The 27,324-nt window shown below is 40.1% G+C and overlaps 1 protein-coding gene across 4 annotated transcripts in view; it reads right to left on the bottom strand.

The window, feature by feature from the left end:
- The window catches only part of adamts14 (ADAM metallopeptidase with thrombospondin type 1 motif, 14), a 110,341-nt gene that overhangs the window by 6,248 nt on the left and 76,769 nt on the right, over positions 1-27,324 (bottom strand). For all 4 annotated transcript variants that reach the window (XM_080454851.1, XM_080454853.1, XM_080454854.1 and 1 more), the window contains exons 10-18: positions 26,009-26,122; positions 24,323-24,471; positions 22,588-22,760; positions 21,405-21,538; positions 7,138-7,261; positions 6,514-6,594; positions 4,101-4,264; positions 2,603-2,768; positions 1,857-1,989 (exon numbers count right to left, since the gene is read on the bottom strand). In XM_080454851.1, coding sequence (XP_080310977.1) covers positions 1,857-1,989; positions 2,603-2,768; positions 4,101-4,264; positions 6,514-6,594; positions 7,138-7,261; positions 21,405-21,538; positions 22,588-22,760; positions 24,323-24,471; positions 26,009-26,122 — 1,238 coding nt within the window. The remainder of the gene's footprint in view (positions 1-1,856; positions 1,990-2,602; positions 2,769-4,100; positions 4,265-6,513; positions 6,595-7,137; positions 7,262-21,404; positions 21,539-22,587; positions 22,761-24,322; positions 24,472-26,008; positions 26,123-27,324) is intronic.

Genomic DNA, 27,324 nt, shown 5'->3' with positions numbered 1-27,324 from the left:
AATATATTGCAAATTTTATATTCAATACAAAGATCTTATCCTTCATAAGTTGTCCATTCATGAGTTGTTCTGACAGAAGTGGTTCTTAACCTGTGGGTCGGGTCCCCCAGGGGGGTCCCCATATTATTTTTTTGTGGGGGGGGTCCCCAGATTTTACCGTTATGTGACAATTTTTACAGACTTTTTAATACTTAAAAAAAAGAAAGAAAGAATGAAAAAAAGACCATTACTACATCAAAAGTATTCAACAAACTATACAATAAAAACTGATCAAACATTGGCCAAATTGGTTGTGAGCTTGTAGATCTGCTATTTTCATAATATTTATCTGCGGAACCGAGTCAAACTAAATTGAATGCCTCAACAACTCCTACAATTCCAAGTGCTTGTTAGGGTGGGGGGTCCCCAGTTCAAATATTATTATTTTGGGGGGTCGCGGCCTGAAAAGGTTGAGAACCACTGTTGTTAGTGATATTTTTTTTAAACAAACGTTTTTTCGTTAAAAGGTTAAAGTACTATATTCTCATATAATCATTGCCATAGAGTATTTCTTCAGTAACAGGGGTTCTCGGTTACAGATGCGTTCCCGGTCTTAAAGGGTTAATATCGAAATCAAAGCCTGTATAAAGGACTGGCACAGAAATGATCCTATCAAACATCAAAATGCATGAATGCAGTATGAAGCAGGCCCTACTACGTTACCATAATGGACACAATATGTCCATTGATGTGTCCTATCAGACCTATAGCACACAACACATGGTAAAACGGTTAACCATGAACATTTTGTTCATTTCTGTTGTCACGGTCTTGTCACGGTTCCCGACTTTAAGTCATTTTACAATTTTTTCCCCCTGCCTATAATCTAGTTGAATACACCTGATCTACAGGTTAGTCCTGAGAAAATGGGCATGTGGAAAAAACAAAACAATAATTACTACTGCACATTAAAGGTAGGGTACGTGATATCTTTTGGTTAAAACAAAAAGGTTTTTGTTAAAAGGTTAAAGCTCTATATTCTGATAGTAATCATTGCTATATAGTGTTTGTTCAGTAACAGGAGTCTCTTACTGTTTGTTCAGTAACAGGAGGCTGATAAACGGGAGTACCCATTTATCAGCTTCATTTTTATAGTGTTCCACTTCCAATTTTGTCTGCTCATTTCTTTGTGTCATCATTTCCAATTTCACTTGTTTAATCTGCATTCTGTCTGAGTTCTCTATATCCTGATTGGATAAAATTGGTATCCTGACGTGAAAATGCAATTTCTGTGTAATTAAGAGCTGGAGAGACGTGGAGACGCCTGTTACGGAACAAACACTCTATAGCAGTGGTTCTCAACCAGTGGTCCTTGAGGGGGTTCCAGGTGGTCCCCAGCTAAACGATGGAGAGTTGGTAACCAAATGGACCCTTATAGATCTTTAACTCTTGAAAGTGTAAAATGAAATCATTTTACGCTTTCAAGAGTTAAATTATTGTTAAACATCTGCATTACTTAATTATTTTACGCTTTCAAGAGTTAAATTATTGTTAAACATCTGCATTACTTAATTAAAGAATTGTTATTTTGATCAACATTTGCCTGTTATTATCTCTCGTATGTTACTACCAACATCAATACAGCATGGAATTGTGGAAAAAATCGTATCCAACGATAACAAAATATTATAAGTCTCATCAAACGGTGGTCCGCAGCTCAAATGCCGAATAAATAATGGACCTTGATATGAAAAGGGTTGAAAACCACTGCTCTATTAGCACTATCACAATATAGAGCTGTTTAACACTTATTTAAACAAAATAAAATCACGTACCCTATACCTTTAAAGCAAAACATATACAGGAGACACACTCACACATGCTGGCTGCACTCGTTGACGTTGCAGCGCTTGCGGATGGGTTTGGGCTTCTTGCTGGTCTCGCAGAAGTTGCGATGAACCAAGCGGCCGTCGCTCTTCCTCCGACAGCCGTACTTGGTGTACTGTATACCTGTGTGTAATGGAACAATTACTGTTAACGAGCCTTCCAGGGCACTAATGAGCCGTGTGCGTAAGCACACGCACGCACACGCGCGCGCGCACACACACGCAACATAGACATTGATCAGAATCTCATATCGAGAGCAACATACGAACAAAGTGCGAGATCAGAGAAAATGGCACGGAGCCAAGTGGGAATAATGGTCCCATAAATAGAAAAACAATTACTGTTAAGTGCTACAAAGTAACTAGGCTTATAGCGGTGAAACATCCAACCTAGTACACTCACTGACCTCCTCAACTCACTGAGCTCCTCCAGTTGTGGAAAAAGTGCTCAGATTTTGGACAAAAAAAGTATCAATGCCACAGTGCAAAAAATACAACGCATCGCAACGCATTGTGAGCTATTTTTAAATGGCCGAAATGTATAGGGCTAAAGTGGGTAATGCATGTTTAGTAATAATAATCAAAATTTACAAAGTAACTAGTAACTGAAAATGACAGAAAATTGGAAATACTCCAGTAAAGTAAAAAAAATACCTCAGAAATGTACTTAAGTACAGTACTTGAGTAAATGTAGCTAGTTACTTTACACCACTGCAACCACAATGCAACTCACTGACCTCCTCCACAGGGCTTAGAGCAGTGCGACCAGCTCTTCAGAGCCCACTCGTAGGTGTCCAGCTCTGCCAGCAGCACGTTGTTGTTAGTGATGAGTGGTAACAGGTCCTCGTGGATGATGTACTTATACGTCAGGCTGATCTTAGCGTCTTCCTCCTGGGGGATGACCTATACAGAACAAAACAAAAACATCACTTTGTTTCATTTAGGTTAATCCATTAATACCCCGGGAAAGTAGCTGTGTCATTTCTTTGGCTATTGAAAAATAGCAGATATACAAGCTCATAGCGTAGATCTGATATTTTTTGAAAAATCGTGAAAATGTGTTCAAATCTTTGAATATATATATGTTTTAAAGCGGACACTTTTAACTAAAATCTTTGCTTCTGGGGGGTCCCTGGAACAACATATTTTGAGATGGGGGTCCGTGGCCAAATACATATCATATTGGGGGTCCTTGACATGAAAAGGTTTGAGCACCACTGATTATATAGCAATATACTTTTTTTCAAAAAACTGTTAAGATTTAGAAGACATTTGTAGAATCCCCCAGAAGCAAAGATTTGAGTTACGCTTTAAAAAAATATGCATTCAAAGATTTGCAAAAACATTTGGATCCCCAAAAAAATCATGTGGGGACCCACTGAGAACCACTGATCACAAGCCCACAACTTGTAGATCAGCTACTTGGAAATTTGTTTAAGTATGTTTAGTTATAATAATCAAATAATGGTAGTGGAGTCAAAAGTGCAATATTTGTCTCTGAAATATAGTGTAGTAGAAGTATAAATCATCCACAGAAAATTGAAACACTCAAGTAAACATCATTAGAAAAAGCCCGCTGGATGGTATTTTAAACATTTAGCTGGTCAGAATAATAGAGAGAGGAGTCAGAAGAACACAGCGGTCTGGAGGCCCCGTCTGAATGAAGCCATATGTTCTCTCAGTGGTGGAAAGTAACCAAGTACATTTACTCCAGTACTGTACTTAAGTATAATTTTTAGGTACTTTTTTTACTTTACTATGTATTTTACATTTTCGGTACTTTTACTTCTACTCCACTACATCTCAGAGTCAAATATTATACTTTTACTCCACTGCAATTATTTGACAACTTTAGTTACTAGTTACTGTACTTTGTAGATTTTGATTATTATTACAAAACATACATTCACCTTTTCAGCCCTGTGTACATGTCGGCCATTTGAAAATTGCAGATCTACAAGCTCACAATGGGTCCCATTGTGAACTTGTAGATCTGCTATTTTCAAAAGATTTCTATACATTTTATATATTTGAAAACTTGTGAAATGGGACATTTCTGCATAATGAGTACTTTCTACTTTTGGTACATTTTGATGCCAATTCTTTTGTACTTTTACTCAAGTAACATTTTGAACACAGGCCTTTTTACTTGTAACAGAGTATTTCTGCATTGTGGTATTGCTAAAAATATCTGAGTACTTCTTCCACCACTGGCCATACAGTATATTCTCTCACCAGCACTACGATGCCCTCGTGAAGGGGTCCCTCTGTTTTCAGGCTCTCCTTCTCTCCTCCGATGGAGTACTCCCACTCCAGGCCGTTCTCGATGAAGGTCCTCGACTTGGCGTCTTCGCTTTTGGCGTTCAGTATGAAATTCCCGGTAACTTGATTCTTAACGGCTGTCAATCACAAGAAAAGAGAAAGGGGGTGGGGGGAGAGGAGAGAAGTGGGAGTGAGCTAAAGCAGTGGTTCTCAAACAAATTGATATTTATGTATGTGGCCGTGGACCCCCATTTAAAAATATGTTGTGCCAGGGACCCCCAGAAGCAAAGATTTGTGTTAAAAATGTTCACATAAAAAAAAAAGTTTTTCAAAAATAGCAGATCTACAAGCTCATAGCGCGGCACTACTATTTTTGAATAGCCAAATGATAAAATATGGATAAAGGGGTTCAAATGATTGTGACGCTATATTAACACATTTTGCTGGGGATCCCCTGGTATCCCCCCAAGGACCCCTGGGTGTCCCCGCCCGGACCCCAGTTTGAGAACCAATGATCTAAAGCACAGAGACACACCTTTTCAGCCTGCTTAGTGCATATAATCATCATATCGTCACTGTCGGGTGGAAACCTTGCATGTCCAAAACCGTTACTAAAAAAATAACCATGTGTTCCATTGGATCCAATGTGGTTATTATTGATTCACAAACTCTTGATAATACTTTCAGTGGTGGCCCGGATCGCTGGCCTAGCGGTCCGGGCACGTAGGCTCCAAAGTAGCCTGGCGGCATGTTGCGGGTTCGAGTCCCGTTCCCGCCGATCTATGCTGCGTTTCTCTCTCCCTCTTTCCTGACCATCTTCACTTAAAAACTATAAAGAAAGGCAGAAAAGCCAAAAAACCTAATCTAAAGAAAAAAACGTAACCACTCTCACTTTCACTTTAAGAAATGTAAAAAATATATTGAAAAAATAGGGTATGTTGTATGAAAAAGTAGGTCATTAAATTACAAAAAAGAAAGAAAAAAAAACATCAAAAGTTCAGTTTAGCCATTAAACTAGTGTTTAATACACCAGAAACTGCTCAATACGCTCACAAGTGTACTCAATAAGTCATCTTTTTTGCAACTACACTGTTCCTACCTAAACTGTTACAGGCAGTGGTTGTCTAACTTTTTCATGTCCATTTTTTCCCATTTATTTATGTATGGTAGAATACTTTTATCTATCAAGGGCACACAAAACAATGGATACTTTTCTGAGCTTAAGTCTTAAATAAACACCAGTAGGAACTCTTTAAACAACCACCGGCTGCTAGCTGCTAACTGGGAAAGTGTCCATGTGCATTTTGAGATGTTTGTTTGGCATTGTGGTTGAGCCAACAGTAATAGTCTGTTAGAGTCCTGCCGTCCTGTCCGCTCATCTTCCTATGAACTAATGGAATCCATAGAGGGAAAGAGAGAGAGTAGGGAGAGGTATGTTTGGCTGGATGCCACAGTGATCATAACTCACCCCAGCAATTGCACAGAGAACTATTGTTTGCTGAGAGATAAGAGTCTCCCTGACTACCCCCCCCCCTCTCTCATTCTCTCTCTCTCCCTCTCAACTCACTCCCCTCTCTCTGCCCCTTTTCTCTCCCTCTCCGTCTCTGACTTAAAAAGCTGTTTCAGAGCTGTAGTCTTGTTTCAGCACACCGTTGCTGTTGGTGCCCTACTTGAGAGAGAGAGAGAGAGAGAGAGAGTTCAACCACTTTCGCCTTGTGTTGTTATAATGACAGTGACGCTTTCTGTTTACAATCTTTAAGTGTTCAGTCAGACACTTTCATCAAGATCAATAATTTTATTGCAATGATTATTGCATTAAATGTGGCTGTGACTCTGCTTCTTTGACACATACTGTACTAGAGATTTACTGTATCTGTGCAAGCCTGACACAGAATCCAAGATTCTGAAGCAGAGCCTACAAATATACAGCAAAGCGATAGTTCGTGTAGACACGGAAGGCATGAGCTACGTGCTACGTTCACACTTCCCCGGACCCCATTGTTGGTTATTCCTGAGCTGAAGTGTCTAAATGACATGACATTACATGGACATAACATTGAACCCTTCAAGGGCATAACAAAAAAAAAAAGTTGAAAATTAAATATGGATATACAAGGTGTCGGCCTGACAGCAACAATATCCATGTGGCATTTCTACAATATTAGTCCCTGGAGCTGCTTTTATCCATTTGATTGTCTTGTTTAGTCTATCACCGTGCGTCACATAATCACATACTGTACATACAGTATACACACACACACACGCACACACGCACACACATTACAGTTAAAAATGTCAGCCTGCCAAAATCACACCAATTCATTCTCACCAATTATAAAGCTGCAGTACGTAGTTGGCCTGGGTCATGTAACAAGGTAACACTTACCGATGATGTGAGGAGAGGTGTCGTTCTCCTCGATGACGATGTGACGGGCCCCCACTGGGATGTCGAACATCTTCAGCATGCCTGTTTAACACACACACACAAATAGCTAAGTAACTCATACTAAAGTGACTCATGTCAGACTTAGATTCGTGTAATTACATTTTTTTTTTACAGCAATTTAATTGAGTGTGTCACACTGGGTGCACAGTATATAAAAAGAAAAGAAAAAGAAAACAATTGCAAGAAAACATAATTTGTGTAACACAACATGAAATGTAATATGAACAAATTGCAATAAAAAACAGCTAAAGTGGTGTCACTTGCCACAAAAATAGCCTAATCTACAAGTCGGGTGGAAATTACCTCATCATGTCCAACACGGTAACTTTTCAGGATTCAAATAAAAAAAGTAGCAGATCTACAAGCTCCTTCCGAGCTTGTAGATCTGCTACTTTTGGTTCCTTTGTGTGACGCTGTAGTATGATCAAGTAGGGCGTTAATTTACGAAAAAACACAAACACATAGAATATGGAGATAAGAGGTTTCTACGCGACGGCAACGAAGTGTAGCAGAGCATCTGCCTGAAGACCAAAAAAGCCTAATATCTATTCATGGATCATTTACCTGTCTTTTTGGGCGTCTTGGTGAGGGTCAGTTTGACGGTGCGACAGTGGGAGTTGTCCCCGCCACACACGCCACACTTGTCCTCCTGCTTGTAGGAGCCCACCTCCTTGTCACAGCCCACATGCTGCAGGGGGAGAAGAGCAGAGGAGCAATCAATCAGACAGGATTTATTTTTGGGGGGGATCCGATGCCAATCCCGATTTCCGAGAGCCCTAGATTTGCCCGATTGCCGATGTTTTGACCTATATATTTTGTCCAAAATGTGCAACATTTAAAAAAAAAATTGAAAGAATTACATTTTCCATTTGGGAATAATTTAAAGCAGCACTATGTAACTTTCCTCTTCTACCACGGATTTGAACCTTGTTTCCGGCTTAAGTGCTGACATTTTTGCCGTTGAGCTAATAGAGCTCATTTGTGTCCGGGTAGCTCAGTCGGTAGAGCTCTCGCCTTTTTGGCCCAAGGGGTCACAGGTTCGATCCCGAACTCAGCGTATGAGTAGCACGGCTTGGGCGTGGCAAGTAGTCCGGTAAGTACTGGGAGCTGATGGTAGGTGTGGCACTCCACCTCAGCAATCCATCTCCCAGGGGTCTAGCGTATTGTAACGGGGACAGACTCCCACGTTATCGGCTGATACCGACAATAAGCCTCTCCCGACCCTACAGTGCTTATAATAGAGCCTGGCTGCTTGCTCAGGGGATAAAATGTAATCTTGACCAACAGGTCAGATCTTGTGTCTAGGTGAGACATGACCTTATTGACACCATCTAAATGTCTCAGTAAAAGAGCAGGGAGACAAAATACAACCACCCCTTATGATTTAACTTATCCATCGGGAACACAGGTTTTTTCTTTTCATTTCCAGAAAAGTAACATTTTCGGACATAAGGAGATTTCCACCTGGACAGCCACGATATCAGTCTAGCTCTATACGATCAGCCAAGGGCAAAGCCCCCCCCCCCGTCTGACTTTTATATTGACTGAGATTAGTCTGTGGAAATGACGCCATGGACAAAAATACAAACACACATCTGGCACAGAGCCAGCCAGCCTGCAGGATGCCGACACAGCCCCGCTTTGACACGATGATGCATACTGTATGGAAAACACTCCACCAGACATAACAACAATACAGTCATAACAACACAGTCATAACAATATAATCATAACGCTGAAGCGGGGCTGCTGCCCTGCGTGGGTCATCTCAATTTCATGCTCAAGGTGAAAAATCTTAGCCTGGTAAACACCCCCTCCCTCCGGAAATCTCATGCATTGCATTGCATTTGGTTTCAGGAAGGAGGGTCTGGGATTGCTCACAGAGTAAAGCTGCCCGAACCGCTGCGCATACGAACCAATCAGCGGCTGCTAGGGGCGGGATCATCCAATCACCTGCCTAGTAGCTTGAAAAAATGAAACTCCGTCTGTCATCGATTCTGCGCCCGAAGTCTCAGATGCAAGTACGCTGTGAAACAAAATGTGTGTCGCAAGCTTCTTCCATTTGACGGAGTGAGGTTAGAAAAATCTAACTCTAAGACAGAAATAACGCACATCCTCCTCCGGTCTTTGGCACCGAGCCAAAAATGCAAAACAAGCGGAATCATGGAACACAAAGAAGGAAGTCTCGCAACTCACTTTTAACCCATTGAGACCTGAGGCCGATTCAGCAAATGCCTTCTTAAATCCTTAACAGTTTTCTGAAAAAACGTACTTTATATGTACGTACTGCTTTATATGAGTGGTGCTCAAACATTTTCATGTCAGGGACCCCCAAAATGATATGCATTTGGCCGCCGACCCCATCTCAAAATATTTTGTTCCAGGGAACCAAAAAGCAAAAATGTTCGATTTAAAAAAATATATATATTCAAAGATGATTATGCACAAATTGACACGATTTTTCAAAAAAATAACAGATAAGCTCTTCTATGAGCTTGTATACAATATCTGCTATTTTTGAATAGCCAAAGTACAACATAATGGTAAAAGTGGTTACACAGATGCTTTCTCGGTTTTAATGGGTTAAAATGCTCCAATAAAATGGATGGATGGAATGCTCTGAATAAAAATTGGAGCATGCATGCATGCGTGCGTGCGTCCGTCCGTCTGTCCGTCCGTATGTGATTGGGAGGCTGTGCTGGGAGTGTTTTGAGGCCACAAACAATCTTGCTCAGGGCCACCAAAGTCCTAGGGCCGGCACTGGTCGAACTGTTCATTTCACGGGGGAAATTAAATTCAATCGACAATGGCAGATACAGTTTCCCTTTTCTTCTTTTTTGTGATGATTTTTCGCGTGCTTTTGCCATTGTTTATATCGCATCTGCATCTTCCAACCTGTAGAATAGTGACACGCCTACTTTGGTTCCCAGTTCAGGGCAAGAAATACATCAGACTTAATATAGCGCTTATTTAGGGTTCTGAACCAATTCATTTTCAGTGGAAACACTCTGAACTGGTTCAAAATAATTTTTGCACAAATTGACACGATTTTTCAAAAAAAAATCAGATAAGCTTTTCTATGAGCTTGTATACAATATCTGCTATTTTTCAATAGCTAAAGTACAACATAATGGTAAAAGTGGTTACACAGGTTGAGCTCGAAACGCAAGCTTCTATATCTTCTATATAATTTTGAGCTTGTGGATCTGCTACTTTTGCTACTTTTGAATTTGAATCCTGAAAAGTAACAGTTTCCACCCGACAGAGACGATATGTTGTGTTGCATTTATTTGATTTTTATTCATGTATTACTGTTTATTTCTTTATTAGAAAGCTTCCCATGCAAGATACGAGGCTTTCAAAGCTACTGTAGCTCTCCATATTTTGCAGATGGTATCTTCTATGTCTGTTGACTGTTGAGAGCTTTGAGACTAGCTTTGAAGTATTTCAGTATGGGTTGCCTGCCTCCAAAGTGCTGCAGCTTTGATTTTCTTCATAGAATCAATAATAGAATTCAGAATAAACGTAATTGTCACATCATTGGTTTACATCCAGTACCAAGCTAGTATGCTTTGTGCATGTAGATATAGCTTTGATGTTTTCCTATCCTTGTCCGTTTCTCTTTACCGTTTGATTTCTTCAGTGGTGGAAAAATTATTTGAATTCAAAATGTAGCCTACTTGCGTAAAAGTAAAAAAGTATTGGCATCAAAATGTACTTAAAGTACCAAAAGTAGAAAGTACTCATTATGCAGAATATCCAGTTTCAATTGAGTTTTCAAATGATAAAATGTATACAAATCTTTTGAAAATAGTAGAGCACACACACAAGCTGTGTGTGTGCTCCTATTTTTTTTTTCTTTTCAAATTGTGTTTTGTCCTCAAGTATTTTGAGGATGATTCTCATCTTTTCGACACAGACATGAACAGATGGATACAGATAGACATTTTTGCTACTGTAATGAATCAATATCAGGTTGTTATGGAAAATATGTTTCCACAAAGGGTGAAAGCCCCTGGGAGATAGACAACCTTTATTAATACTAGCAGCCTCTCTCTCGCAAGATCCAAAAGAGCTTTTCTGAGGTGTCAACTTAGACACCTTTTATACACAAAGATGTCTTCTCTATGGACTAAGAGACACTACAACAACCAGCGGTGTAAAGTAACTAGGTACTATAATAGATTTATATGAAAACTACACTGTTGCCTGTATGATTGTAGGTATAAACTTCTATGAGCCTTCCACAAAGAGGACATTTGCACACTTTGCTGTTTCCCCTGTGATTATAGTTAGAACATTTGCTTTGTAGGTCTATTTACAAACCGTGTTCTCACCTGTTGGTATCCTGTCAAAGTAACTATTTCTAAATAGAGCCATGTATGACTCTGTCCACTAACCACACCTCCAGCTATTTGTGTTCTTTCCTTGTTGTGTATAAAGGAGAGACAGAACTGAGAATCAGGAGGCTGCATGTAGGCAGTCTCCGAGAGCTCTCGTATAGTATAATAAATATATGCTGATTCATCCACTCTACTCTCTGTGGAATTATTTCCTTTATATTGATGTGAAGTTTATATTTTTCCATAACAGATGGCGCTGTAAGCAGGGTGTATCTACTGTCCGTCAGCACTCTCTTTTCCAGGATGTCAGTAATAGCGCTACAAGGCAAATCCATCACTCACAAACGCAGCGATGGGCCTGTGGATCAGAGGTGCTGACCGGCAGAGACTACACTCCAAACGAACTACGGGTAAGAGTGGTATGACCCAATATATATGCCAAGGATATTGTATTGGTACAATCAATTGTGTTAAACTAGGTCCCCTAAAAGAAAAAAAAAAAAAAAAAAAGGGGGAGCCATCCGTGAAATTCGGAAAATACCTGTACTCCGGTGCAAAGTTGGTGAAAGCCAAATTAGGTCGTGTAAGACGAGCCGTCCGTGAAATTCGGTAAATACCTGTACGAACTGTACAAAGTCCTTAAAAGGAAACTGTAGGTCGTGTAAGACGAGCCGTCCGTGAAATTCGGTAAATACCTGTACGAACTGTACAAAGTCCTTAAAAGGAAACTGTAGGTCGTGTAAGACGAGCCGTCCGTGAAATTCGGAAAATACCTGCACTGCGAACGGTACAAAGTCCTTAACCGGAAACGGTGTGGGAAAAAAATATATATATATATAGTTAAGTGATGGTTTTTATCTAGGAACGATTCTGCTTTTTTGTCTCTGGTTGTGGAAACAAACAACTCAAATGGGAAGATAAAGGGAGGATGGTAAACAGCAAGAAATTAGTTCATAGGTTCTGTTAACTTTGCGTAAGACTCGAGCAGCTGGTGTGTATGTGTATACAGGATGTAAGTGTGCGTACATGTATGAATGTAAGAATAAGTCAAATAGTAATATCCACTATGTAATATGAGTAGGAACAGTCTGTATGTTGGAGTAAACACAGACATAGATAGAGGAGTGACAATATTGTAAGCAGTTGTCATCGTCTAACAATCCTAGAACTGGAGGATCTACAAGCAGACCCCCTGCAATGTTGTCGATCAGCTGTTTTTAAACATAGACGGATAGACAGGATTTAATGGTTAATGGGAGCTTTGTTGTCATATTCAAAGTGACGTGATTATAGTGGAGGTTAATATGACCATATTACCCCTTATTGAAGTATAAATAAAATAGAAGTCAAATATTTAACCAGTATGCCTGCTAATCAAGGAAAGGGAAGAAAAACAATTGTACTAAAATAGAGTATGTGAATGTACTTAGTTACCTTCCTTATTTTGTAAGAGATAGGTAATTCTGTAACTGTCATCTTATTTTGTCCTTGGTATCTGATACTAGAGGAAAGGTTAGTGGTTAGTTCTAGGGAATTGAAAGTCTGATACTCCCAGTATAGATAGGAAAGTTTCAGGGTGAGAGACAATATGCAGGAAGTAACGAGTGTTTCAGCTTCTCCCCCTCACAGCAACCAAGGGTCCAGAATTGATGCCCACTGGGAGGTAATGATATGAAACACCACTTTAGTGAGGAGCCTAGGTGAGTGTCAAATTTGTTTAAACATTGCACAGAAATTTCCCAGAAACAGTGGGGACTAGATTATTATTGTAAGAGTAGATTATGATTATCTTTGTATATTGCAGTAATAGGTGTAACTGTGGCATTAGTGTCAGAGTACTGTATCATAAATCTGGGGATAGTTGGGTGCTGGTCTATTTGAAGAGCTATACCCATCTAAAATAGTTAGAGATCTATCCAATCTGGGTGAATTATCCAATTTGGTTGAAGGTTGTGCTGCTTTGGTCATATGGACAAGCCAAATACTTTATGACAAGAATGCCATGAGGGTACTGAAGTAAAGTTGATTCACTGCTGCATAGGAGCATTTGTATATAACATTATATGAACATGGACTTTAGTAATAGGAGTGACACACATAACTGTTGCAATAATAGTAACTTCATGACAGTTGCGACTGGAGAGACATAAAGTGTACTGTAGTTTACATAGCCTGCTTACTGCGTGTCCATCAAATGCTCTACCTATCACACCGTGCTATTACTAAGGAGAGGACAATGCAGTCACATTTGCAGTCTGATCGTCAAATAGGCTGTGTCAGCATCTCAGAACAGAATGTGTTGGAATGGGGGCCAACACGATGACGCTAAAATGGGATGTTTTCCAGTGACATTTTGGGACTGACAGGAGCAGATTTCAGTGACCTAGGAGGCAATGGACAGGTGGCTTTCTTTATGTGGCTTGCAACATGGAGGACTCTGAACAAGCATTCCTGAGGCACATGCATTAGGGTGGGACATGCATCGACTCAACAGCCATGATGAACTAATGAAATGACTTTGCTTTTCTTTTCATGGGACTGTTAGCTGTTGTCCTCTATGTGAGGTGCGGGTGTGATGGTGTTGCATTGGTGGTCTCACAGTGAGTAGGTGAGTAGCAGGCTTATTAGTTTAGGCCTATGAACATAATGTATTAATGAATCCCTGACAAGTTTAGGCCTATAGAGATAATGCATTAACGATCCCTGAAAATTAACGTCTATAGCTACATAGTCTTAATATTTCGTAGGCGAGATGATTTTATTTGACAGAAACTAGTGGCTTGTCGATATGATCAGATGGTACAACTGCTATTAAATCAACTATCAAATTATCATAAAACATGCTAAATTGGAAATCTATAGAGCAATTATAGTGTGTAAGTGTATGTTGCTCACACTGAATTTGGAGTATTTACTATATACAGTTCCGGTGGCTAATACTACTTTAGGAAAAGGACATTTATGAGACTTATAAGACGCATCTCTAGCACGAAAATGCAAACTTGCATGCAGAGAGGAGATGCCACAGAGTGACCAATAATAGCCAGATCACAGCTGTGGTGGCCCCCACAGGGGCCACACTCAACAACAATAAGAGTATTTGGGAGACTATATTAAGACAGCAGTTTCTTCGTGTGACGACTACAATGTCAGTAATTGAAGAGGTTTGGAATAGGGTTTGTTATTAAGGATAGATAGAATAGGGAGAGACAAGTCAGAGTGCAGGAGTATATTAGTTGAATCATACTGTCAACCAGTACAGGGTTTATTTCATGAGTCCTGTAGCAGTGGTGTAAGAAGTACTCACATTTTACTTAGATAAAACTATCAATACACCAAGGTAGAAATACTCTGTTACAAGTATAAGGCCTGGATTCACAATGTTACTTAAATAAAAGTATATAAATATTAGCATCAAAATATACTTAAAGTACCAAAAGTAAAAGTACTGCAAAGTTTGAAAATAGCATATCTACAAGCTCATGAACGTATTGCAATGTGAACTGGATTGACTATTTTCAAATAGCCTATGTATGAAATAGGGCTAAAGTGGTTAATGTATATTTTAATTTATATCTGCAAAGTTCTAGTAACCAAACGTTTTCAAATAAGTGTAGTGGACAAAGGAAAAGTGTTGAGAATTGGCAATCAAAAATGTACTTCAGGACATTACTTGAGTAAATGTACTTGGTTATTTTACACCACTGTCAAATAGTAGGATACGGTGGCACAAGGTAATTAGCTCCACAGTTAAAAGTATCAGTCAGTATTCAGTTTTTGTCTATACAAAACTCATCCCATCTTTGTTGGTGTAATGTAATTATACACTGGAAGAGAGTGAAGATAAAGAAGTATAGACTAATAAAAAGTATAATATTGCTGAAGAAGACTACATATTGAACTAGTAGTACGATGTATATATATATATCATACATGAAGTACCTTTAGTGGTAAAATAATGTAATAACCTACTATAGGGTACATCGAGTGTTACTGCATTCCTACGTTGGTTCAGTGCTTCTCAAAGGGGGGAGTAGGCTATTAGGAAAGGGGGGTAGTACAGGCTAGTTTATTTAAGTTATTATTGACCCTAGTTTAAAGCAGGCTTTGCTTGTTGTCACCTGTTTACTTCCTTTCAGTCCTTTTCAGTTATTATTGGCCAGTGGGTCCCCTGCTGAGTCAGTGAGCAGCTGATCCCTGCTGAGTCATCAGTAAACAGTTTAGAATGGAGATAATGAATAGCCAAATATTGTGGAAAATATTATATACAGTCATGATGAAGGAGAAGGAGGACAATTTATTAGGAGATATTTAAGCAGAGTAACAGCATCACCAATCAGTATGTGTCCTTAGTGTGAGGCAGTGTATTGAACAATACACCCCCTGGACATGACACTAGTGTGTCACAGGGACGGACCCCAATCCAAACCTTAATGCTGAGTGCAAGGCAGGGGGCATTGGGTCCCAGTTTTAGAGTTTTTGGTGTGACTAGGCCGGGTGTGAGCTGACCTCCCGGTCTCGGGGCGGACACTCTGAGGCCACAAGGCCACGAGTTGGTATTCAAGGATGCGGAGCAAGTCTGATGAGAATGGATGATACCCGGGTATGTGAACTTGTATGAGTGGACCAGGGGTGTCTCTCAAGTAGTTTTTTAAGGAAGGCAAATGGTTTGAGAATCACTGGTATGTTTGGAAGAATGTTGAATGCATTACAACCACAGTTTTGGTAAAACTAAAAGGTACAAGTTTATAATGGATGGTTTCTGAGTAATGAGAACTTTGAGGTGAAAGAAAATCATGCTAACCAAATTGCTGTTTTTCTAATAGGAAGCCTGATATCCGGTTAAAAATGTTGTACGTCATTCTAATGCTAATTGTTTTTTCCTACTTGTCAAGGGGAGGACCAATCTTGGACCGATGCTCTTTTTCAGGTGCAGAGTAATGGATGGCGGGTATCTTTGCAATACTGTGTTGTGGTGAAATGTTAATAAGCATTTATTTCCCTTCCATCGTATGGGTCTTGTTAATATGGAGAAATGAACTAACTCTACTAAAAACCTAACATGTCTAAAACAATGAATGTTAGTGCGATGCATTGTGAGGTCTGTGGACAAAATGCAATTACAGGAGATGTTGAAGTTCAACATTACGTCTGCAGTGGTAAGACAACACTCCCACTAATGAACAACTGGAGGTATGGAAATGTAACAGATTTCATCCATTATTGAAAATATGTATTGTGACATATTAGACTATAGATTGATTATCTTGTAATGGTGATTCCTATAGTGTTGACATCACCATACAGTGAAACATTCATTTTGACAATACCATGTAATAAGACTGGTATAAGTTTCCCCTTGCCATTACAAGGACTAGAGGGACAAGGATTAAGTAAAATGACAGATTCATAGTTTGGTCAAATAACCTGTAGAATAAGCATAGAAAAGGTTGTGAACCAGTAATTGGGCAACTGTGTTTAAGATACATTTAATTACTAAGTTAAAGGAAGTACTTAGAAGTGTTATCAGGCACACATATAGGATAAAACAAATATTTTAGGTTAGAGTTAGGATTTGACATAACCAAAGCTGTTGTGAAGTTTGTCTATTTTGCAGTTTGAAATCCAATAGAGTAATCTGGAGATATCAGGAGATGTGTTGGGAAATGAAATTTCCCACATAATGAGTTTGGTTTGTATCTTGAGCAATTGTATTATTGTATAGTTCTTTACTCGCACATCATACACTGTCTGTTTGCTGTCCTATATACACATTCTAGAAATTGTTGTCCAGGTCCTAAAAATTGAAAAAGAAATCTATATAACAAACTTATTAATTTACAGTGGAACCAATCTATGTGAAGCACAATTACCTGCACAAGTTGTTTTTTACAGTTATGGAAAACCAAAGGATATACAGTGATCAGTGACCAGTGACCAGTGACTGTGAAAGTAGCCAACTGTGCAGCAAAGGTGCCCGGATGTCCCTAGTGCCCACTATCTTGTATCCCCAGTGACAGCTGTGATGGGTGCACTGGTTGGGAGGAGCACTGTGAGCCTAGCCTGGTCGACAAAAATAATATGCGATGGCAGATTTGTCTGGTTCCAGGCTACCGGAGGACAAGCAAGTGCAGTTGTCGGTGCCCAAACAAAGACAAAAAGACACATGCCATACAACTTAGAACTGTAGCCACGAGGAACTGTAGCCAAGAGGAGAGAAGAGAGACTCATTGACATTTGAGCTCATGTGAAGAAACAAAAACAAAAACACACCTGATTACTGGCTTACAAGTGGTCGCTCAGAAAAACAATACAGAGGATCGTAGGTGGAATTTCCCCAAAGAATGCATAGACAGAAAAGGGTTTTCGCCCCTACCAGCGATCAGAAGTGTCCTGTATGTTTCCATATTTCTTTGTAAGGAGTGGTTGTGTTAGTGGACATTAAATGACATGAATGTATTTCTCCTTTTTAGGATATACATAGAACTATTAGGGGTCTGGAAAATATTGGTTGGAATTCAGAGGCCCACAGTTGAGGTCTACTCTAGAGAGTAAATAATTGTAGTAATATCTCATTACAGTCTAGTATTTCATATCTCTTGGTCTATGATTCTATTTGAATCAAAGGGAGGAATTATAATAGATTTATATGAAAACTACACTGTTGCCTGTATGATTGTAGGTATAAACTTCTATGAGCCTTCCACAAAGAGGACATTTGCACACTTTGCTGTTTCCCCTGTGATTATAGTTAGAACATTTGCTTTGTAGGTCTATTTACAAACTTTGCAGTAGTAGACAAACCGTGTTCTCACCTGTTGGTATCCTGTCAAAGTAACTATTTCTAAATAGAGCCATGTATGACTCTGTCCACTAACCACACCTCCAGCTATTTGTGTTCTTTCCTTGTTGTGTATAAAGGAGAGACAGAACTGAGAATCAGGAGGCTGCATGTAGGCAGTCTCCGAGAGCTCTCGTATAGTATAATAAATATATGCTGATTCATCCACTCTACTCTCTGTGGAATTATTTCCTTTATATTGATGTGAAGTTTATATTTTTCCATAACAGTACTTTTACTCAAGTACTCTACTTAAAGGGCAAGACCACTTTGGTAGAGGTTTGGGTTAAGCAGTTACCTTGCCATGATGTAACTCCAAAGATGGACAAGAAATACAAAATTATTGCTCCATTCATTAGAAATTGATAATTCAATTTGCTCCTCATTGATTTACATTGTACGGTAAAACAGCTCTCAAAGTCACTCTTTTAGCTTGTAAACGAACACAAACCAAGCTGATTCAGACAATATAGAACATCTCCAAACCCAGTACTGTTAATTTTTTTAATAAAAATGTCAACTTCTTGCTGATTTTACTATTTGAAGATCCGGATCTGGATCCACGGATCCAGTCCGGGTTTTCTTCTTAATAAAAACATCAAAATCAACAGGAAGTTGAAATCTGTATTAAAAAAACAAACAGTACTGGGTTTTGTGATGCACTATATTGTCTGAATCAACTTTGTTTGTGTTCATTTACAGGCTAAAAGAGTGACTTTGAGAGCTGTTTTACCATACAATGTAAGTCAATGAGGGGCATATTTTGAATGATCAATTTCTAATGAATGGAGCATGGCAAGGTAACTACACAACTCAAACCTCTACCAAAGTGGTCTTGCCCTTTAAGCACGTCGGTACGAGCTGACAAATGCATTCAATGCAAGAATGAGCATCGCAGGAATGAAAAGGCTCAAGGTGGATGAGGTACACAAGAATTTGACATTCTGAAAATCCCATGGCAAGGCGACAAAGGCTCCTCTTTATGGCTCCTGTCAAGTGGTTTCTTTGGAACGCATTCCCACTTGCTGCCTCTAGTGTGGCTATAGGCTACGGTCGGTGTTGCCAGATATTGCGAGAGAAGTAAGCAACCGGGTCCATGAAAACATGCCCAAAAGAAGCGAGTATTATAGGCCACATTAGCACTTTAAACCTATATGCATCGGCTATTTAAAAATAGCCGATCTACAAGCTCACAACGCGTCGCGTTGTGCAGCTTGTAGATCTGCTATTTTCAAATAAATCTTGAAAAAAAGCGAAACATTTTGACAACACAAATCTGGTACTGGGGTCACTGGCACAAAATAAAGATGGGGAGGGGGGGGGGGGTCTGTGGACAAATACATATTAATTTGGAAGAAAGAAAATTTTGAGAGAACCACGGGTTTAAACAACATTAGGAAACAAGCCAAAATAAGCAACTACATTTTACAAACAAGCCCCCCAAAAAATGCAACTTGCAACTACAGTACCAATATTTACAAGCAGAAAAACAGAAAAACAAGCCCACAGTCGCTTATAATAAGCAGCAGACATGGCAACACTGGCTGTAAACAACGTTTGAGGGCGCATAGCGATGCAAGCAGCCCTGACATCTGACATCTGACACATCAGTGTGTGCATGGAGGAACGTGCAGGTAAACACTGCACTGCCACCAGAATACCAAACAGCATGTCAGCACTGTCAGCGGGAAACCTTGTATGTCCAACACTGCTACTCAGTGGTGGAAAAAGTACTCAAATGTTTTACTAAGTAAAAGTATCAATACTGCAATGTAGAAGTTACTCCGTTACAAGTAAAAGTCCGGAATAAAAAATTTACTTGAGTAAAAGTACAAAAGTATTGGTATCGAAATGTACCAAAAGTTAAAGTACTAAAATTTTTGAAAATGGCAGATCTACAAGCTCACAACGCGTCGCGATGCGACGTGTTGTGAGCTTGTAGATCTGCTATTTTCAAATAGCCTAGGTATAAAATAGGACTAAAGTGGTTACAGTAAAATAGTAACTCAAGTTTATTATAATTGTAGTGGAGTAAAAGTATATGAGATGTAGTGGAGTAGAAGTAAAAGTACTGAAAACTGGAAATACTCCAGTAAAGTAAAAATACCTCAAAATTATACTTAAGTACAGTACTTGAGTAAATGTACTTTACACCACCTCTGCTACTTTTCAGGAAATGGACAGACAGAAAAAAAAGCCCTCGATTGATGCCAGCGGATCCACGTTTCTAATAATTTAACGAGAGAGTTTTTTGTTGTTGTTATGTTCTGTATTTAGTCAGGTTTTTAAAGGTTTCTATGCAAACTTTTATTCATGGTGGTTCATGGTGAACTATCCTATGTGTGTGTTATTAATGTACTGCTATTCGATTTGAGTGTGATTTCCTGGCAAGTTTTTTAATCAAGATACATTTGACAGGTTACATAATATCTGATTACAGTCGGTGCAGGTGGTACGTTATGCAACAATGTAGCAGGTCACCAGCGGCGGACTGGCCATTTGGCGTACCTGGCAAATGCCCGGTGGCCCGCTGGGCCAGTGGGCCACTGGGCCATTTTTTTTTTTTTTTTTTTTTTATAATATTGTCGCTCTTGTTTTAGGATTATTACGGTAATTTCCGGGTCGCGCGGCCCAATTATTAGTTACGTTAATGTTTGGGCTGGGATGCTTTCCAGCAGGGGCCTCAGTGCGGCTGCAGAGTTCATGTGCAGGGCTGGGCTGAAAAAGTGAAACTCCCCCCCCCCCCCCGTTGACAAAACGGCCCGGGGGGTGGTGGGCCGGTTCGGACCAAAATGCCAGGGCTGAATTTCGGTCCCAGTCCGGCCCTGCAGGTCACTGTCGAGTGGAAACCTTGTATGTCCAAGACTGTTACTTTTCAGGAAATGGGACAGAAATGGACAGACTTTTGGCTCCGTACCAGATGTGTGTCGTGTTTCGTCCATGCGTCATTTCCACAGACTAATCTCAGTCAGTATAAAAGTCAGACAGGCTTTGCCCGTGGCTGATTGTAGAGAGATTGTCAGGTGAAACGTTCATTACATCCAAAACTGTTTATTTTTTAGAAATTGGTTAAATATTTATAAAAACCCACACTTGACCATTTTCACTTTCAAATCATGCCAAAGTATACAGCGTTCCAAAAATAGCCAATCTACCAGCTTGTGTTGTGAGCTTGTAGATTTCTGCACCATAATAAGGCATTAATTTACCAACAAAATATATAAATATGGAAATAGAGTAGGTGGCCAGTGACTTTGACCAGTTTCCCTTTCAAAACCTTTGCATCATGCATGTCACACAAACAGAATGCGGCACACAACACCAATGGTTTTGATAATGTGGATTGTGGAAGTTAAATGGTGGATTTGTGGATAGGACTCTATATGAACAAACTTGTTATGTCAACAAAACGCATCGCATTCTGTTTGTGTGACATGCGTGATGCAAAGATTTTGAAAGTGAAACTGGTCAAAGTCACTGGCCACCACCTGTACAAGGCTTCTGCCCGACAGCGATGATGTACTGCGCGCACGCTCGCGTGTGTGTGTGTGTGAGTGTGAGTGTGAGTGTGAGTGTGAGTGTGAGTGTGAGTGTGAGTGTGAGTGTGTGTGTGTGTGTGTGTGTGTGCACTGCTACCACAGACATACCAGACATTCTCCGCGGGCACACACACTAAACGGGTCGGTGTAGCTGCAGCGCGTCCCATCGTGCATCACTTGGTTCATAAACACCACCTCTCCCGTCTCCTTTGACCGGCAGCTCAGCTCACACTTATGGGCCTCTGGAAAACGCAATGAAAGTTATGCAAATATCATCATGAATATGGATGTCCCATACATAATATACCTATAAATATGCATGAAACGCCCTTCTCTCTGCAAATGTCATCTTGACCCCTCGAGTAAATGTACTTAGTTCATTTCTCGGGTGCCCTCGGGTAGGAGATATGCTGCCCCTCTATTCAAGAAGGCCAAGGGCAGTGCCAGTTTCATCCACTCTGCCATTTTGGCTCCTTAATAACCTTGTTGAACTGGACTTGCTTGCTAATGCACCCCCATAAATATACACTCACACACACACACACGCGCGCGCGCGCACACGCACACGCACACGCACACGCACACGCAGGTGCCTGGATGAGCTGGACTCGTGTGCCAATAGCTTCCATGGACATACAGTACATACACACTGTACATGCACACGCATGAAAGCATACACAATTGCTTTCTTTTAAAGACCCTTTTAGAATTTTAGAATTAGGTAATAGGCATATATTTTATAGAATTGAAGTACTTTGCTGGGTGTTTTTATTGTGGTGTATTATATTTATGTATCGTCTTGTCTTGATGTATACATTGACCCGAGCAAAACGATTTCCCCTTGTGGATGATAAAGGACATCTAATCCAGTGGTTCAGAACCTGTGGGTCGGGACCCGACATGATTTTGGGGGGGTCCCCCAGATGACTAAAATAATATTGTAGCCTACATAAAAAAAATACAAAAAGACCAGAAAAAGGCAAACATTGGGAAAATAGCAGATCTACAAGCTCACAACACGAGGCGTTGCGAGCTTGTAGATCAGCTAGTTTCACAATATTTATCTGTGGAACCGTGTCAGACGAAATGTAATGCCTCAACTCGTACAATTCCAATTGCTTGTCTGGGTGGGGGGTCCCCAGCTCAAATATGATTATTTTGGGGGATCCCCAGTTCAAATATGATTATGTTGGGGGGGTCCCCAGTTCAAATATGATTCTTTTTGGGGGTCGCAGCCTGAAAAGGTTGAGAACTACTGATCTAATCTAATCTAATGTTAGGCTATAGTTACCATCAGGATGCTCGTAGGGCAGCCAGGTGTGTTTGACGTTCTTGTGGTACTTGTTGCTTCGCTGGACACACTGCTGGGCCCGGAAGTCCTCGTACGGCCCGGCGCACTCCTCCGTGTTGCACATCTGGTAGTCGAACGTAGAGCCGGGGCAGTCGCGACCGCCGTACGCGGGCCTGGGTCAAGAACAAGCACACGAAAAAAAAAAAACTAAAACCATGTGATGTAGTCAAGCTGTCACCATCTTTGAAATGGGATTTGAAGTGGTTTATTACACGGCTTGGTTGAATGCTCGATTCTGATTGGTCAATCACTGAATTCAGCGGTCTGTTATTCCTTGATAATGACCGATGAGCTCTGTAACAGACCGCTGTCTAATCAAAGACTCAGAACACCTGCTCATATCAACCAGCGCTGCTTGGTTTTATGCTGTATCTAACATGACAGCCATGTAAACAAAGACACCATGTCATTTACAACTAAACAATGACCGAAAAGTGATTCTATTTGATCCACTACACTTCCTTGTTTACCGAGGCGAGCGTAGCGCAACAACGGCAACAACGGCAACAACGGCCACCACGGCAACAACGGCAACAATGGCAACAACGGCCACAACGGCAACAACGGCAAGAATACCAAAACGCTCGCCCCAAAACACAGTCGCCCCGGGGCAAATCCTGCGGTATATAGAATGGGGGCGAGCATGTTTTGGGGCGAGTCTTCCCAGTACCTTATGGAATACTTTCATTTGTTTTCCGAGCCGACAAAAAGTCAGAATATGGAGAGAAGAGGTTTCTGCCCCGATACAGTATATTCCTATTCAAAGCTATACGCTGTGGAGTGTATCTCGATCCACGCCCAAGACATGGGAACACACGTTACATAAATGTGTTTTCTTTTCTGCAAACATACTTTCAACCTGGTGAACCTATTTTGGGCATGTCATTATAGGAAAATAGCCTGTCTACAAACTGTCATTATAGAAAATAGCCTTTCTGCAGACTCGTGAGCTTGTAGATAGGCTATTCTCGTTATTTTTGAAATAGGGGTTTAAGTGGTCACTTTTTTGTTACCCTCTAGGTTTTTCATTTTCACTATTTTTGAAATAGGGTGACAGGGAAAGCATCTGTGTCACAATCATTTTAACCATCATCATTTTAACCATATTATTTTAGACTTTGGCTATACAAAAATAGCAGATATACAAGCTCATAGCGTGACACTTCGTGCCACGCTATGAGCTTGTACAGTAGATCTGCTATTTTAGAAATAAAAAATAGCAAATCTTTGAATATACATTTTTTAAAGCAAACATTTCTAACTCAATTCTTTGCTTCTTGGGGTCCCCCATATTTTTGAGATTGGGGGCCAAATACATATACATTTGGGCTCCTTGACATGAAAAACTTTGAGCACCACTGATATAGCAACATATTTTTTCGGAAAACTGTTAGGATTTAGAAGACATTTTGTAGAATCCCTGTCATCCTCGGTTCCCTATTTTATGAGTCATGTACCTCAATGCGTATAATGTCCCGAATAAGGATGCAGACAAGAAAACGCATATCTATAATTGCCATCACCCTGAGAAGCCCCAAAATGACGGCTTCTCCTGCTGTGATGTCACAACGAAGTTGATGAGTGATTGTGAGTCATTGTTGAGTGTGTGTGTGTGTGTGTGTGTGTGTGTGTGTGTGTGTGTGTGTGTGTGTGTGTGTGTGTGTGTATTACTCACGTCGGGTTATTGCACTGTCTGCTGCGGGAGCGCACCCCTCCCCCACAGGTCCTGGAGCAGGAGCTGGACTTGGACCAGGACCCCCAGTTGCCGTCGTGACCCTGGGGCTCCTGGCTGGACCTCCAGATGCAGTGTCCCTTGAAGCACCACTACAACGGTAAAGAAAGAAGAGAGGATGAACGTTGTCGCTGTAGCGATGGCGGAAACCTCGTATGTCCAAAAAAACGTTACTTTTCAGGAAATGGGGGAGAAAAAAAAAGAACCTCAGAATAAACCTTTTTTGTCACATAAATGGTAAATGGTGCATTTATATAGCGTTTAATCCAAAGCACTTTACATAGATTGTGCATTAAATTCACCCATTCACACACACATTCATACACCGATGGCGGAGGAAACCATGCAAGGCACCAACCTGCTCATCGGGAGCAATTAGGGGCAATGCCCGTTGCAAGTTGATGATGTAATTTGCCGTTGTGTGGTCTAGCCCTATGGAATGTATGGAATATGTGCAAAAAAACATATTTTAAATATTGATTTGATGCTCATATTAACCTTAGGAAGTATTAAGTTGTTTTTTATTTCATGCATTCCATAAATTCCATAGGGCTGGACCACACTTGGGCAAATGACATCATCAACTTGCGACGGGCATTGCCCCTATTGAGTGAAAGATTAACTGTTTCTAAAATACAATATTTAAGGTGTTTTAAAAAATATATATTTAGTTATAGAGGGCAATTATAATGTATTAAGGCATATTTGGCTTATTAGCCAAGGATCCTTTTAACAATAAAAGTTTTGATTTAACCCAAAAATATCACTGACCCTACTAGCAAAGTAGCTTAAATAATTAATTAAAAAATAACTGAAATTGAAAACAAAAAAAACGATTGGAAAATTCTAAGCAAAAATAACCTTGGTATAGAGTCTAGACCGATTTGGTAGGAAGTAGAGGAGAAGAGAGGAGAAAGAGCCGTGAACCATCAACCCAAATTCAAAGAAAAATAAAAAAATCATTCATGATTCATAATGGCACTTCATTATGTAACTGTCTGGAAGTGGGACTTTGGGACGTGAATCTGTATTGAGGCCAGTATTAACGGGACAATTTTCTCTCTGCTCTCCACTCAAAAGAAGAAACTGGTCCACCTCTCACTGTATTAAAGTATTTCATGATCTAACCCACTTAAAGGACGACTTCGCCAATTTTCAACCTTTCTTCATATAATTGGTCCTCACTAATGCTCATCATAAAATGGTACCAAATTATAGTGAGCATATAGTGAGGACCAATTATATGAAGATAGGTTGAAAATGGGCGAAGTCGTCCTTTAAGCCCTATACTTAATACTTAAACCATTTAACCTGAGGCCGATTCTACAAATTCCTTCTAAATCAGTAGTTCTCAAACTTTTTCGTGCCAAGGGCCCATCAAATTGATATATATATGTGGCCGCGGAACGCCCCCGTCTGATTTTTTTTTTGTGCCAGGGACCCCCTTGGCACAAAAAACATGCAGCATGTACAGGCTCGCAGCACGGCACTAAGTGACACGCTGTGAGCTTGTAGATCTGCTATTTTTGAATAGCCAACGCTAAAATTTTAAAATGACACAGATGCTTTCCCATGGGTTTTCATGGGTTAATATTGATTTATTTTGTTAACTTCTTGAACATTTCTTACCTTTCCCGCTGCACACTCTGTTCCATCCAGCGGAGGACCTTTCTTGGTTTTACAGAAGTACTGGTTGTCGGGGTGGCTGCACCACAGCTGCTTGCACGGGTCATACGTTCTGAACTACAGTGAGAGGAAAACACACATTTACAGCTGTGAATTAGAGTTCTCAACGGGCCTGAAAATTACTGTCCTCAAAGTCACGCATCCAACAAGCTTTGAACTGAGCAGATTGGAGCTTCCGTTCCGGGGATAATGGCCAAAACCTCTTGAAAACGGCCACTTTCGCCGATGTTTGAGTTCTGGCTATTTTCGCCAGTTTTTTTTAATGCAAGGACCCTTACTATAACAAATCTTTGCAAACAGGAGCTACCGGGTGCAAGGATTTTATTTTTCTTACACAGTGAACCCTTTTTTTGACCCAGCGACCTGCCTAGTACAGTATAAGTGTCTTTTGTACTTCATTCCTTGCCATGACTCATCCACTCATCCTCAAAGTCCTGTGATTTAACTTATTCAATCCGGGAACACATCTCTGTCATTTTAGATCTCTTTGGCTAAAAATAGCAGATATACAAGCTCATAGTGCTGCACTATGAGCTTGTATATCTGCTATTTTTGGGGAAATCGTGAAAATGTGTGCAAATCTTTGAATATATATATTTTTTAAGCAAACATTTGTAAAATATTTTGTGCCAGGAACCCCCAGAAGCAAAGATTTGAGTTACAAATGTTCGCTTTAAAAAAAATATATATATTCAAAGATTTGCAAAATTTTTCACAATAAAAAAAAAATAGCAGATCTACAAGCTCATAGCATGGCATTCGGTGCCGCGCTATGAGCGATAATAATGACAGAGATGCGTTCTGCCTGGTTAAGGCAGTGATTCTCCCTTCATTTTGTATTTCAAGGAGTTTGATATCCATTAGGCTATGGACCCATGCGGCGTAGTCCAAGTCAATCCTGTGTTTGGGACTTCAATAACTGGGTCTTCTCAGTACAGTCAGTGCTTTCATTTCACATTGCATCAACAAAAAAAAGAGCAGTACTGTACAATGAAAATAAATCAATAAATCATTGTTTTTTTTTGTTTGTTGCCACATACAGTACATGGACAGGTCTCGCCAAAGACACATTTTGTCCGTATTGGACATGTTGGTATATGATGATATGATGTTTATCTCTGGGGCCAGATTGTGGTCCCACTGTAACAATCCTCAGTATTCATTTAATGTAAGGGTCCGTTTTGGTTTCATTCATCAGACCCATAGGTGGTTCCAGACCCACAGATAAAAGGTTATAAAACCTGATAACAAATATTTAA

This window comes from Gymnoscopelus braueri, assembly GCF_963280865.1.
Source record: "Gymnoscopelus braueri genome assembly, chromosome: 17".
In the NCBI taxonomy this organism is placed as follows: Eukaryota; Metazoa; Chordata; class Actinopteri; order Myctophiformes; family Myctophidae; genus Gymnoscopelus; species Gymnoscopelus braueri.
This window is presented reverse-complemented; position numbering and strand designations above follow the sequence as displayed.